Source organism: Dermacentor variabilis, chromosome 1 (genome assembly GCF_050947875.1).
Source record: "Dermacentor variabilis isolate Ectoservices chromosome 1, ASM5094787v1, whole genome shotgun sequence".
Classification (NCBI taxonomy): Eukaryota; Metazoa; Arthropoda; class Arachnida; order Ixodida; family Ixodidae; genus Dermacentor; species Dermacentor variabilis.
The window spans coordinates 33,046,120-33,061,440 of record NC_134568.1 but is presented as its reverse complement, the minus strand read 5'-3'; the positions used below and the strand labels follow the sequence as shown (position 1 = coordinate 33,061,440).

At 43.0% G+C, this 15,321-nt stretch overlaps 1 protein-coding gene across 2 annotated transcripts; it reads left to right on the top strand.

Moving 5' to 3' along the window:
• The first annotated feature begins 53 nt into the window (after positions 1-53).
• Vti1a (Vesicle transport through interaction with t-SNAREs 1a) lies at positions 54-7,563 on the top strand. Of its 2 annotated transcripts, none has more exons than XM_075686354.1 (7): positions 54-162; positions 246-304; positions 372-482; positions 583-666; positions 752-836; positions 918-988; positions 6,213-7,563. In XM_075686354.1, the coding sequence occupies exons 1-7, from the start codon at positions 69-71 to the stop codon at positions 6,369-6,371; spliced, it is 663 nt and encodes a 220-aa protein (XP_075542469.1). In that variant the 5' UTR covers positions 54-68; the 3' UTR covers positions 6,372-7,563. The 2 variants fall into 2 exon arrangements, with proteins under 2 accessions (XP_075542469.1, XP_075542460.1); XM_075686345.1 differs by having other exon boundaries at positions 580-666.
• The last annotated feature ends 7,758 nt before the right edge of the window (positions 7,564-15,321 follow it).

Here is a 15,321-nt window from a genome sequence, read left to right as displayed (position 1 = left end):
TACCGGAAGCTATGCGAGCTGCTAGCCATCGTCACTAGTGACGTCAGATCATTAGTGGCATTCTGAAAATGGCGACGCTTATGGAAACGTTTGAGCAGCAGTATGCAGCGTTAACAGCTGATATTACGTCAAAATCAAGCCGAATACCAAATCTGCCTCCAGGTAAGTGCTGCCAGGTCCCCCAGCAACTCCGTTATTGGCGCGAACAGCGTGGTCATTTAGTCGAACCGCGTCCTGTATTGCAGATGAGAAAGCTGCCATGGTCACCGAAGTCGAGAGACATCTGGAAGAAGCTAATGAGCTTGTAAGTTCTCGTAGATGTTGTCATTATCGTCAGAACCTTGCCTTTTTTTTTTTTTTTGTGCTGGCAGCTTGAGCAGATGGAGCTCGAAGTTCGTACGTTGTCTGTCGCCGCCCGACCAAAGTACCAAAACAGGGTCAAGAGTTATCAGGCGGAGCTCGCACGATTACGGAAAGAATTTGTAAGCATTCACTTCGTATTTTAGTGCTCCAGACTCTAAGGACAGCTATGTCTATTTTTTCGTCAAGGCGCTAATTCTGTTTTAACATTTATTTCAGCAGAGAGCGAGGATAGCCTTTTGCGACGAGCTGAAATCTCGAGAGGAGCTTTTGTCAAATGACGACAACTACGTTGGTGACGATCAGGTGACTGTCTTTTTAAACTTTTTGTTTATGTGCTTTTGTTTGAAGGCTAATCACGCTGACACAGTCCCTTTTCTGCACAACTTAGAAACAGCGCCTTCTCGATAACACGGAAAGGTTGGAGAGGTCAACGAAGCTCCTGAAAGGTGGCTACAAGCTGGCACTCGAAACAGGTACGAAGGAAAAAGTTCTCTCGCGGAGCTCATTGCGAGAGCTTTAATTATAGTAGAACTTGACCTGCCTTTGCTTTGCAGAGAAAGTTGGAGCTGCTATATTGACAGATCTGAGTTCGCAGCGAGAGACGATAACCAGGGCACGGGAAAAGGTATTGTCCTTACTGTCACATTGTGTTGCCCGTTGACGTCTTTTGAACTCGCAAGGAGAAAAAAAACTACGCACCCGGTGTTTGAAAGTGTTTCTAGCGCATGTGTGTTATCCTTTTCTGTTTCGCGCTGGCATACATTCAAAATGCAGTACCAACTTGCCCAAAGAACTACCTTGCCGAACTCTGAGCGTGTTCCCCATCGCTTCAGCACTCGTACTTCTCATGGTCTTTACTTACGCATGATCAGATTTGCTTTTTGACAATATATAGCTGAATTTAATCATATTGTAATATCGACTTTCGTTAGTTCGCGCTCTTGCTCAATTCTACCGCGTTTAGAAAGTGCTGCCAGTATTTTTCTATAGCTTATTTTGAATTACCTGGACTCCAATATCAGATAACCCGCCCATGAGTGGATTACCACCAACAAGTGTACAACCACCACTGGTGCTGCCAAAGGCGCTCAGAGTGCTCAACAGAGTGGAAAATATTCTTTGAGATGCTGAACAATCACACGTTGTTTCAGGAGCAGTAGTTTCATGGTGCTTTACGACATCTGCCAAGACTGAGCTAGTTTTATTAAACGCACACATGAAAGCCGATTCCACCGTAGAATTGCTAGCCAGTGACGAATCAAGGAATTACAAATTTTGTCAGTGCCCCGACAAAGTTAGGGCTGCAGGATGACAGCAAAGAGCTCTGGGGGCTACAGCTTACTGCAGCTGGAGAACAAACGAGTTTTTTTGCTGAAAAGCTGGCAGAATTTGTTAGTGTAATGGTTGCAAGCTATTGTGAATAGTGCCACTGTATGCTGAAGTGTGACAACACATGTGTTCTTGGGAATTATCAGGCAGAGAAGAGCAGATTAATATATGAGGGCTTTCGCATACAAAAAGAACCTGATAACTGCACGAGCACTCCAATTATATTCTAAAAGATGAATACCCAATCCAATGGGTACATGGAACAGTTGCGCAATGAGTAATGATCAGTGATGTCTTGTGTATTGGTTTTCTTGCAGCTTTTTTCGTTTGTTCGAACATTGGTGTGCTTTTGGACTTAATTGATGTTCTTAATTTAGTGTTAAAACTCGATAATACCAAGTCCTGTGGTCCTCACGTCATTTGCAATGCTTTCGTTGTTTGTTACTCCCTTTGGACTTATCTTGGTTATTTTTGACAAATCATTAGCAACTGTGTTTGTTCCTTCTTCGTGGCAACATGCTAAAATTCTGCCTTTGCACAAATCTGGTAATAAGCAGGTGTCAACTAACTACCGACCGATTTCCATAACCTATACATATATTTATGCATATTTACGTATTTTACACATTATACAAATACCGGATGTCCCAGTTAACTTGGACCAAGATTTAAAAAAGAACCAAATAGCTCTAGAGAAATTGTACTGACTGCATAGTAGCTGTAGTCGTGTGTACTTACAGCCAGTATTTTTTTCATCCAAAGTATTAATTGCTTTTAATTAGTGCAGTTCTTAATTATTGCTAGAATCACAAACATATCAATTACAATGTTGTAGGGTACCTCAAATAACCTCAAAATGAAGCATTTGTTTCGTGCTCTGCTTTGCCTCGCTGGTTTTTCTGAGAAAAAAACCAAAGTGCATAAAACATCTAAAATACGAAATAGATACATGCTCATGCACCGCTACTCAAGCGCTCCCAAGCGAATAGCCACGGATACACAGCTTTACCAGTGGTGGCAGCTCGACACAGGGCTTCATGCTATATGATGGTCGCGGCATCATGAGAACACGCCACTGAAGCATTGATAAGCGTAACGGGGGAGGGGGGGTTTCGAAGCCGGGAAACTGTGATGGTGAACTTGGGACTGTAGTTTTGTGCACTCATCCTGTTCGGTAGATAGATGCGCGCAGAATGTATGTTTCTTTTGTTCCCTTTAGCAACAGAAATAAACCTTGCACAGGCTATGTCCATCTAATGCGTTTTGGCAGATCTGTATGGCCAGCATGTGCTGTTGTCGATTACGTAGGTCATTTTTGCTTGATGTGCAGTGCAGAGATAATAACGGGAGATCTCAACGGTACCACGCCAGTGACCTGCTCTTCAAGAAGACGGTCATGCCCTTCATGAATGATCAGAAGGCTAAAATGATCCTGGCTCTGACAGAGGTGCATGGCAACAAGAGGATCGTAGCCAAGCTATTCCGGATGTGCCATTTTGGAAGGGGACGCCCTAGTCCGTCAACAATACTGAGAAGCTACGAAGTCCTTCACAAGAAAGCGACACGGGACTGCGATGGTAGTTCAAGAAGCGGAAATGGATGTTTTGACATTCTTTACTGATAACCTTTACAGTTGTGTGCATGACGCCAGTGCGGAGGCCAGAACCTCAAGGTTATCAGTGTGGAGGATTTAAAAAAAAAGGTCATATGCACCTGTACCATGTACATCTTCATCAAATAATTGAAGACCGAAATTTTGAAAACAGACTTTGCCAATTGGATTTTCACAAAGTGTGAAGAAGAACCGGACTTTCTCACTCGCATGCTTTGGACAGATGAGGCTAATTTCTCCAGAAATGCAAAAGTTCATCGTCATAACACGCACTACTGGAGTCATAGGAATCCCCACTGGCTGGCACAAACACGACGCCAATACCAGTGGTCGTTGAATGTGTGGTGCGGTATTTTTGATGCCAACATGATTGGACCCATCTTTTTTGACAACACACTAATGACGCAACGCTGCATCAACGATATCCTCGAGTGCTCCGTGAATTACATCTGTGGCTACGTTCCAGTTGCGCATCTTCGGAACATCTGGTTTCAACACGATGGTGCTCCTGCACATAGTAGTACTGGTAGGGCTCAGTCTCAAGCATGGCTTGACAAGCTTTTTCCTAGACAGCGGATTGGCTGGCACAGATCTGTACTCTGGCCTGCAAGGTAGCCGGACATGACACGGCTGGACTTCTTGTGAGGCTGCGTGAAATATCGTGTGTATAGCAGTGTAACTACCACACCGGACGCCCTAAAGGCAAAAATAAGCATCTGCCACAAGATTCCAACGTCATTAGTCAAAGCTGCAGCAGCACAAGCGTTGGAAAGAAGCAAGTATTGTATTGGTTCAGACGGTGACCTGTTTGAGCACATGCTCTAAGTGGCAGTGGAAAATAACCGCTCAAAACTGGCGTAAAACGTGACTTTAACGCCCCTTCTTGATGCCACCCTATCCTTACATAAAAATTGCGACAAAGATAGAAATACGTAAAAAAATGCTTTCTTTTCTTTTTTTGGCTCTTTTCTGGAGTTCAACAGACAGAAAGGGTAAATGGCTAAACCAGTTGCACCTTTGAATGGTTCTTTGTAGACGGCTGAGACGCATTGTGTGCTTTTGGTTTATTTTTTGTTGAAGTAAACTCCTGAGTAGCTATTTTTGTTCTTCTTTGAACTGTCTTTTTTCTTTTTTTGTGCTCTCTTGCACACTGTTTTTTTTTTTTTAACATTAGTTGAATTTCTTTTGTAGCTTTGTTTCATGACACACGAAGGTTAAAGCTATCCCGAGTGTCTCATCATCAAGCAAAACAGTCTTGCGTCCACAGATGCTGACGCTCGAGAGGTCGCGAAACCTCTCGAGCCATTCTACATGACGAAGCCTTGTTCTGTACAAATGCAGCCGTATATCTTTAAAAGGTTGCTTGGAGGCACTAGAGTAGCAGGGTGCGAGCGCACATCTATTTCATATTTCGCGGGCTTTTGTTTTTTTTCTTGGAAGAAACAACCAGGCACACTTCAGCACGAAGTAAATGCTTGATTTGGAGATCATTTAAGGTGCCCTACAACTTTGTGATTGACATGCTTGTGAGTCAAGCAATAATTTAAAAGTTTGCTAATTAAAAGCAATTAATTAATGAATACTTCGTGATTAGAAAAATACTGGCTGTAAGTACTACTGACTGCCGCTACTATGCAGTTGGTACGATTTCTCTAGTGCTCTTGGGTACTTTTAATATCTTGGTCCAAGTTAACTGAGACACCCAGTATACATATTTTATGCATATAATTAAGGTCATGCCTCATAACATGGTCGATAAGATGGTAACGTTCAGAGCAACTGCCGTGACTGATAACATCATGCAGAAATAGTCATGCGCTTTATGCATAGACTGACAATGATAACATTCAGAGCGATCGCCGCAACTTTTTTTTTTCACCAGGTAAGTTTTCGGCGTACAGGCAACACAAGGACAGATGGATGAATCAGCTAGCCATATACAGCTTTGCTGTAAAAAATTAAGTCCGTACAAAAGAAGGCTCTTTGTTTTATTTACCGTCAATACGCCTTGAAAAAGACCAGTCCACTTGTCGAAACATTAGCTCCCGTTTTCACCTTGTTCTTGTTTTGCTCATCGTCTTGAATTTCCATCTCCTGCCTTGCCCGTGTTTTCCCTGAACATTATGATAGAGATTTTTCACCTTCTAACCTCTCTAGTCTGAGTTTAACCACTCTGGCAACACGTCGCCACAACGAAAGCATAAAGCTCCTGTACACCTTAACTCTCCACGCTGTACCCACTTAAATACATTAAGTTTTCAGGACCTTCCCGTACCCTTAGCTCTCACAACCTAAATCTTTTACCATTGAAATCCAGAACTGACATGCACAAACAGTTTTTTTCCATTCTCAATTGAATGTTGGAATGCTTTGCACAGAAATGTTCGTTCTTTGCTCCTGACCAATTTTTTGTCTGCAATTGACATATGATGTTATCGTGGCTCCTATAGCCCGAGGTGAGCTGCAGTATGTAAAAATAAAATAAATAAAATTGATGTTCTGTGTTCATCCTGTTTATTCGTGTGCCTTGTCCCACTCGTTTAGTGCTGCTAAGACATTTTGCTATTCAAGCAGACAACACTTTGCATCTTTAAAGGGTTCTTGAGCACATTTTCAAAACCAGCTAGGAATTTCTAAGCATGTTAGTCTTGCAAGATAAGTTTTGTGATCATGTGTAGATGCCCCTCTGACAAGGTGTTGCCAGCTAGTGAATTTTCAGTCAAATAAAACTTCAGAACAAGTCTTTTCTTTCAAACTCTGGTTAATTCAAACCAATTCTGCATTTTCCACTGAGTTCAAATTAGTGAAGTCAACTGTATTTTTTGGCATGTATTCAAGGTGCTACATTAGCTAACCTGTTTATTGTCTTTCCTCACTGCCCACCCCTTGCTTTGCTCTTCTGGTGCAGGTTAAGGAGACAGACTATGACATCGGGAAGAGTTCCCATGTACTAAGTGGGATGATGCGTCGAGCTATGCAGAACAGGGCCATCCTCTATCTGGTTGCGGCACTAGTACTAGTCACCATAGCTTTCGGCATTTATTATGTTGTTAGGAGACACGTGTGACTGTCCGCCAGTTTATCTGGTGTCCTCTCCATGGTATCAGTGTGCATGTTTACCAGACAAGGTCCAAGTGTGAGCTAATCGTGAGCTTGTACCACGTGTAATATGGCATTGCTATTCAAGATTGCCTGCCTCTTCTGCTGCTTTAGAAAGAGAAGTTTTTTATTTTTCATTCAGAGAGGCTGGAAAGGAGTTTTTTAATCACTGCAGGTCAGTCTTAGCAGTGTATTGTATTGGGGACAAATCATCATGTACGGGCATAAAATCCTGTTTTAGGTGCCTGCTGTGCAGGCATTTTATTTTTCTCAAGCTGTGACTTGAATGTTGCTGGCTTTATTATGGAGAAAGTTGAAAGCTGGCTAAGTGTCTTGACAGCACATGTATTTTCTTTTTAGCCTGTAAAGTGTTGTGCAGTGCTTTGATTCCTTGTATATACATTGTAATTTATTAAAAGCTCAAACTGTGTTCACTTTGACTAACGAGTCTAAACAGAGTTGTTCAATGGAGCCATATACTCTCCATTGAGCAATGTTGATCACTTGTGGTAGGTTCTGCTAGTCAATTATGGGCAGCTTTTATTATTATTATTTTTTAAATCTTGCGAGAGCACAGCGCCTTGATTAGTGCAAAAATGTATAGTATGTCATTGTTGGACATGGGTTCTCGTGCCCCACGAGCGGGACATGCCATCTTGCATTGTGTCATCTGAACTGGTGCACTCTCAGTCAGTAAAAGCTGCGCCAAAATTGAGTAGTGAGTTTCTCCACTAATCTGTGAACATTTTTAGTAGTGTGAAGCAGCTTCAATCCCTTTATGGTAACTTGAGGTAGACCTTTCTTTTTTTTGCCTGTCTTTCAAGTAATGGCCTCACTTTATGGTGGCCTGCTACCACAGATTGTGTCTAAAATGTTAATGCTCTATCTTTGTTCTGACCAAGAAACACCATCTTCCTCACTTGAAACATACCTAAAGCATTGTGCATTGGCTGGATACTGTATTGCCATGAGAAGCACATAGAGTCTAAGTGTAATGAGCATTTCAGTACGCAGTCATAGGTGGCCATTTCTTTCATGTACAGCATTGTTGGAAAGTGTAACCTTTCTGCATTTTGTTATAGAAGAAGCACAATATTCTTTTTGTAAGTGGCTTACATTGACCCTGCAGACAGTAATAAAGTGATGTTATCCTTCAGTAAGAGTTGGCATTATATCTTTATTTCATTTGCAAAGCACTGGAACGTTAATAAGTTCAGAATTATTACAGCTCACTGCCATGCTATCTTTTTTGCACTTAATGGTGTAAGCATAGCTGCAGCTTTTTCAACGTTTTTAAGTAAAGTTTTGCGCCAACTTTAAGGGCACTGCTACCTGGAATATTGTTCTGTGTGGTGGATGGCTGTTACGGGTACAAGGCTAGGCATAGCTCATACTGACTGGGTTGTTTTTTTGCTAACCCAAAACCATGACTGATGTTGGCAGAGGCGCACAGCTGCATAAACAAACTTCTATGATGATATGAAAGCTTAAGTAAAATTATTGTATCGGTGCTTTGTTTCAATAAGTAATGAATGTGGCTTCCTGTCTGGGCACCTAAATCAAAGCCAACATACTGGGTTCAATTTTGTATTAGGAAACACAATGGAAATCTTTAATGTGGGCAGAAGTTTCTGTAGATATTTAGGCATCTGATGGTTGAGCATCTTGTGTAGCTTGACATCTCTAAAATGCAACAATAAACCTCCTAAAGTTTGTTTATTGGGCTTGTTGCAGCTTCACGTGCGTGCTGTCAAAGCATGGTAGTATTCTCATAGGCCTACACATATGCATATGGCAAGCGCTTTCAATCTAATGATGCTTGCATAATTGTGCTGCCTTAACCAAAGCTAATTGTCACATTGCGTTGTGACTTGTGATCCTCTGTTAAAAACTTACTCTTGCTTTCGGAAACATTGAAACAAACTGGGAATATATTTTTCTGAGCTCTTAAAGCAGATTCACCAAATTGTGGATTAAACCAAAGAAGTAGCAAAGACTGGTTTATACAGGGTGTCCCAGCTAACTGTAGCCAGAGTTTAAAAATATGCCGATGCACTTTAAGACGACGCAGCCAAGTGCATATTACTGACTATTGTATGGAGTAAGTCGCACTATTTTTTGTATTCTGCTTAATTGCATAATTACTCAAGATTAATTAACCAACTTCTGAAGCAACAAAGTTAGGCAAAAAATGCCAAATCAGACAGTTGTAGAGTGCTTTGCAAAACATCTAGTTAAACAATTTCTAACTTTCTATCAATTAAGTATTAGTGTTTTTCTACTTCAGGTGCCTGTGGAATAGAAAAAAATACCATGTGACTTGCCCGCTTATGCGTCGCGATTGCAGTGCTCCCAAACCTTTCTCATACAAACGAACATAGCATTTAGCAGGGTGTGCTGCAGCTTAAAGGTGACAAGGCAGTGACACAGGTGTTGGTTGTGCAATTTATGCCTCCGATGAGCTTCCCTCGTGGCGGTTCATGATAGTGATAAGCAGGCGCAGCAGCAGTGCACCCAGCTAAATGCTATGCTTGTTTGTGCACAGATAGCTTGGGAGCAGTGCAATCACGATGTGCAAGCGGGCATGTCACATGGTGTTTTTTTGTATTTCGCGGGCATCTGCAGTAAGCTGAAAAACACTAATACTTAATAGAAAGGCAGAAACTGTTTAATCGGATGTTTTGCAAAGTGCTCTATAACTTTCTAGTTGGAATTTTTTGCCTAACTTCGTTGCTTCTGAAGTTGGTTAACTAATTATGCACAGAATACAAGTAATAGTGTGACTTACTCCATACAACAGTCAGCAACAGGCATTTAGCCGCGTCGTCTTAGGGTGCATCAACATATTTTAAAACTCTGGCTAAACTTAGCTGGGACACCCTGTATAAGTGTGAAAATGGAATGCCACAGCATTCCTGACAGAAAGTTGTCATATTTGAATTGTGATAGAGCCTTAAAAAATCTAACTGGCCTCAAATTAAGGACAGATAACGTAGACAATCTTATTGAATTTGATGATATGGTGTTTGGAAAACCCAAAAGATCATGCCTCTCGTGATGCAACAGCTAAAGATAAAGCTCCTTAAAAATGGAGTAGGCTATCATAAAAACACTTCATAAATAATAAAAACCTCAAAGCAGAAATTAGACCAGTAGTAATACTTCACTATAGTGGCAGAACCGGAGCATTCAGGAACCACTTCAGACTTAAAGGGGCCTTGCAGTGTACCCAAGAATGCTTGTTGGGTGGCATCAATAGCATCTTCACGATGCGGTGATTTTGGGTATTGATTGATCTGCAGCATGGTGACCACTGGTTAAAAATATTGCAAGTAACTGGAAAAACAATTACGACCTGTTTTAGAGCCATTTAATCACCTAATTATCATGATAGCCGTGTAGAAGATGATGCGATGATCTTGTGCTATGCATGTGTCATTGATCTGCAGCACTGCAATCACTGGTTAAAAACCTGATGTGCAACTTATGTTCACACACAATATGGAGAGTACTTTGAAAGTACTACGACATTACATTTTAGAGCCTTTTTAAATATCGCGATAGCCACGTGGAAGGTGTTGTAACCATGGAAACGACGGCATTAGCAAGCTGGGCAGGCTTGGAAACCATGGCATGCCAACTTTAGCCGTGTAACATTAGTGCCCTGCTGCTATTGGGCACCACAGTTCTACACCACGAGAGTTAAATGTGGCATCCAGAGTCGTAAGAGGAGTTGAAGGTAACATATTTTGCTTGTATTCAAGTTTCTGTAACTAATAACTTGGGTTTGTGTGCATTAATTATAATTTCCTTTGCTCTGATTTCATTGACATGCTAAGAATACATCTAAAGCAGAAATGGTGGCCCTAAAAAAAGCACTGATTTCGTTGACATGCTAAGAATACATCTAAAGCAGAAATGGTGGCCCTAAAAAAAGCATTGCAGGGCCCCTTTAAGGTGTGTAACTGCTATGGCCAAATTATTTTTTACGCAAGTGTGTAGCATAATGAGCGAATTGTGAGGAAGAACACGCAAGGAGTATGGTAATAAAGTCTCCATTGTTGTATAAACAATGAATTATTCTTTTGGGACAATGAATAAGATGTGCTTGTGAAGCCTGGCGCATTGGCTCTAACCTCTAAAAGAATGCCAAAAGCAAACCTTTTGGCTATGCTGCAAACATTAACAGATGCGAGTTTCTTAAATGCAGATGCTCTCAGCATAGTGAATCTGTTGATCTGCCTTCAAACTTGATCTTGTAGTCATGATGGAAACATGATTGCCTAAAGATATACTTGTTGCCAAGGTAACACTATCAAACTGTACACATTTATGCAAAGGCCAAACAAGGCGGTGGCGGAATGGCCCTTATGATCAACAGAAACATAGGTTTCACTTTACTTCTCGATGTCAAAAGTGCCAAAGTTATATTTTGCAAAGCTAAGATTCTGCTGAACTATGGTTGTGCCCTTTGTTGGGTACACTGACATTTCGCAAGCAGTCACAGTACCATGGCAGGTTCTCTGTACTGTTACATGCAATACATGCATTCCAATTTGTAAGGTAATCTTACAATATTGCTAGGGGATTTTAATATCCCAGACATAAACTGGTACACTATGGAACATTGCTTCTGAATGTGCTATGTTTGACAAAGTGCTTCACTTTTTATCTTATCAGTTTGTTAAATATCCTACACTTGTACAGGGACACACTAACAGTGCACTTTACCTGATGTCCCTGAGTGAATGCTCTCTACCAGAGAAAATGAAGATGGTAAAGGTGATATATGACCATATGGTGACTTTATATCTCGAGGTAAAAATTGATGCCAGCCTAATATACATATATATATATATATCATCATCATCAGCCTAGTTACGCCCACTGCAGGGCAAAGGCCTCTCCCATACTTCTCCAACTACCCCGGTCATGTACTAATTGTGGCCATGTTGTCCCTGCAAACGTCTTAATGTCATCCGCCCACCTAACTTTCTGCCGCCCCCTGCTATGCTTCCCTTCCCTTGGAATCCAGTCCGTAACCCTTAATGACCATCGGTTATCTTCCCTCCTCATTACATGTCCGGTCCATGCCCCCCCATTTCTTTTTCTTGATTTCAACTAAGATGTCATTTACCCGCGTTTGTTCCCTCACCCAATCTGCCCTTTTCTTATCCCTTAACGTTACACCCATCATTCTTCTTTCCATAGCTCATTGCGTCGTCCTCAATTTCAGCAGAACTCTTTTCATAAGCCTCCAGGTTTCTGCCCCATATGTGAGTACTGGTAACACACAGCTGTTATACACTTTCCTCTTGAGGGATAGTGGCAACCTGCTGTTCATGATTTGAGAATGCCTGCCAAACGCACCCCAGCCCATTCTTATTCTTCTGGTTATTTCAGTCTCATGATCCGGATCCGTGGTCACTACCCGCCCTAAGTAGATGTATTCCCTTACCGCTTCCAGTGCCTCGCTACCTATCGTAAACTGCTGTTCTCTTCCGAGGCTGTTAAACATTACTTCTGGGCCAATCTTTCTGGGACAGTGTTCCCACCATCCTTCAACAAATCTGCTGTTACCTGATCCTCCCCAGCTGCCTTCCCCTTTTGCATAGCTCCTAAGGCTTTCTTTACTTCTTCTGGCGTTACCTGTGGGATTTCGAATTCCTCTAGGCTATTCTCTCTTCCACTATCGTCGTGGGTGCCACTGGTACTGTATAAATCTCTATAGAACTCCTCAGCCACTTGAACTATCTCATCCATATTAGTAACGATATTGCCGGCTTTGTCTCTTAACGCACACATCTGATTCTTGCCTATTCCTAGTTTCTTCTTCACTGCTTTTAGGCTTCCTCCGTTCCTGAGAGCCTGTTCAATTCTATCCATATTATAGTTCCTTATGTCCGCTGTCTCACGCTTGTTGATTAACTTAGAAAGTTCTGCCGGCGCCATATCGTAGCCATTGTCGCCGCACAGCCCGTCTTGCGCGGCACTACACGTTCCTTGAAGGGCCCCTCACCAGGTCCCATAGTAAATATTGGTTAGACGCTTGAAGTTCTTATGTGTCATCTAGGGAGCATTCTGGCCGCAAAAAAATTTCAAATTGGCTCCATTAATAGCCGAGATATAAATATGTCAGTGCCGCGAACCCATGATTACACGAGGCGAGCTCCACTTACCCCGTCTAGCCTCTGCAAGCGAAATTCCTTCCCTGCGTTCTCCCATACCGGACCTCGAGGATCGCGTGACGCATACGTCGCGGGCCCTAAGGTAGCGGGCCCCGCCTTCATTTTCTTCCTCCTAGTTTTTTTTTTAACCTGTTGTGATTAGGCCCAACCATTGGTACGCGTCGGCAAGCTTCGGCACGCGCGAATGCGTCAAAAGCGTCGCTCGGGAACAGGGCGAAGCGGGCGACGCGCAGAGATTTTGTCGACTGCCGATGCTAGAAGTTCGGCGACGCGTAGCAACGCTTCGCCGGTGTGCACCAATTGGAGGCTGCGATGCGTCGCCGATCGGAGGCTGCGAGGCTTCCGGCTGTTGTGCCTATGATGGCCGCCGATGCGAAGACTGCGACACCAACGATCATCCAAGTTCTTTGGGCGCATGACGCGCGCGACAGTGTTCCTGAAAGACAGTGTTGTGATAGTAGGCCTGCAACGACACAACCGACGACCGTGGGTTGTGGCAGTCCGTACGCACACGCCGTGATTGCTCAGTGGCTATGGTGTTGGGCTGCTGAGCACGACGTCGCGGGATCGAATCCCGGCCACGGCGGCCGCATTTCGATGAGGGCAAAATGCGAAAACACCGTGCACGTTAAAGAACCCCAGGTGGTCAAAATTTCCGGAGACCCTCACTACGGCGTACCTCATAATCAGAAAGTGGTTTTGGCACGTAAAACCCCATAATTTTTTTTTTTAAGTCGCTCTATCTGTACAAATGTGCGTGTAGCCCGAAGTATTCTTGACTGCTGTGACATTAGATACTTTTGCGCGGGCGGTTTTCCGGTGAGCGGCCAGATTGGTGGCGCCAGCTGATGGCGCAAAGCTCAACCACACAAACACAGAGCTAATTACTATATTCTGCTTAGCTGCTGGCGTAAATTTTCGACAGTGGCGTAATCGTGTTCACAATTACGGCGCTGCCAAAAATTTGCACGCGTGGCGAAGCAGGATATGATGAGTTACTGCAGTTTTAGCTATGCGTTTGTCTGGTTGAGCTCTACAACACCAGGCGGCTTCACCGCTCCGGCCGCTCACGTTTACGCCCCGACCATCCGGTAATCCGCCCAAACCGCTCCCGTTTACCGGACTAGCGTACAAGCTAAAAGTCTCTATTTTCGGTGATCGGGTAGCTATGTTGCAGCTCGACTTAGCAAAGGTATTTGACCGTGAGTCGTATGAAGCTCTTTTCAGTATTCTTGAACATGTTAACATGGGCACTGTGATACTCGATGGCTTAAAAAATGGTATACAATGACTGCATTGTGGTGAATAAGACACTAACTGATAGTATTAAACTTAGATCATCAGTGAGGCAAGGTTGTCCATTGACTCCTCTCTTTGCAATTTATTTAGAGTCTTTCTGTTTACCTCTAATAATCAATGAAAAAAATTAATGGTTATAATTAAGCTTGAATCGTCTCATGTTAAAGTGCTTGCATATGCTGATGACGTCGCAATCTTTTGTACAGATCACCAAAGTGTGCTAGAAGCGATAAGCGATGCTAAAATATATTGCAGGCAAACCGACTGCGAGATCATTTGGCACAAGAGAAGCGGCTTTTGTCACGGAAACTGGCACGTCACACCATCTGTCTTTGCATGTTTACAATGGACCGCGCCTCCTTCGAAATATTTGGGTGTGCCCCATGAGCATTACTACAGTACCGCGCAATACTGGGAGGATGAGACGTCTCGTGTAAAAGAGATTGATTGACTGAAAACTTTATTCTTTCACCGAGCTGGGGTGCCCGCCTCTTAACCTACACGCAGGTAGGGGGGAGGGGGGAGGTCGAAGCAGTCCCCGCGCGTTGAGGACGGTGAGTCTTCATGGCCTCAACGGCCAGGCGGATTGCTCGACGCTGGTCGTCTTCAGCCTCGCTCTGGAGCAAGGCTTAACCGGAGGATGACAACGTCGTGATTTATCAATGTTTGCAAAGGCAACTGTTTGCAATTTATTTTTAATTGCCAAAGTGTGATAGGTCCTCCAATTTTTGTCGATGGCGTGTGAATGTAGAGAAAATGCACGGAGTGTTTGCTGTTTTTCTCTGGGGCTCCACTTGGGAAAGGGTAAGCCGAACAAACTTGTTTCGTCTTGTTCGAGACGGTGGTCTTGGATTGTCGCATTTGCTTTCACGACAGATTGTCTCTCGTTTTGTCTTCTTGCGTGACCAAAGCGATTCATTCTTGCGTACAATGCTCCAGGTCCATTTGAAAGGTGCTCTGCCTGAATTTATTGCGTCTAGTGCACAGCCTGTAAACTAACGGGTTAATAGCTACTTGCTGGAGGTAGTCGATTTCCTTCGAATACTAAAAGCTCGGTTTTCACTGTAGTACCTGAGCACAGTAACAAGAAAGAAACATTACAAGGATTTAGTTGAAGTTGCCAGTGCCTTTGTACAGAATGAAATACAAGGAGGCCCAGGGCAAAATGTTTTAAAAAGAGTCAGAATGATGCCAGTGAGAGCAAGTGTAAAGTCGTCACCTTTAAATTGCGTATATCTACCCTTCCGGTCAAAACATAGATTTCCCGACCCCAGGTGGTCTAAATTTCCGGAGTCCTCCACTACGGCGTGCCTCATAATCAGAAAGTGGTTTTGGCACGTAAAACCCCATGATTCAATTTAATTTAAAACATGGATTGCCGACAAAGGAATATTTGTACCATGGACGACAAACTGTGTTCTATTTAACAAG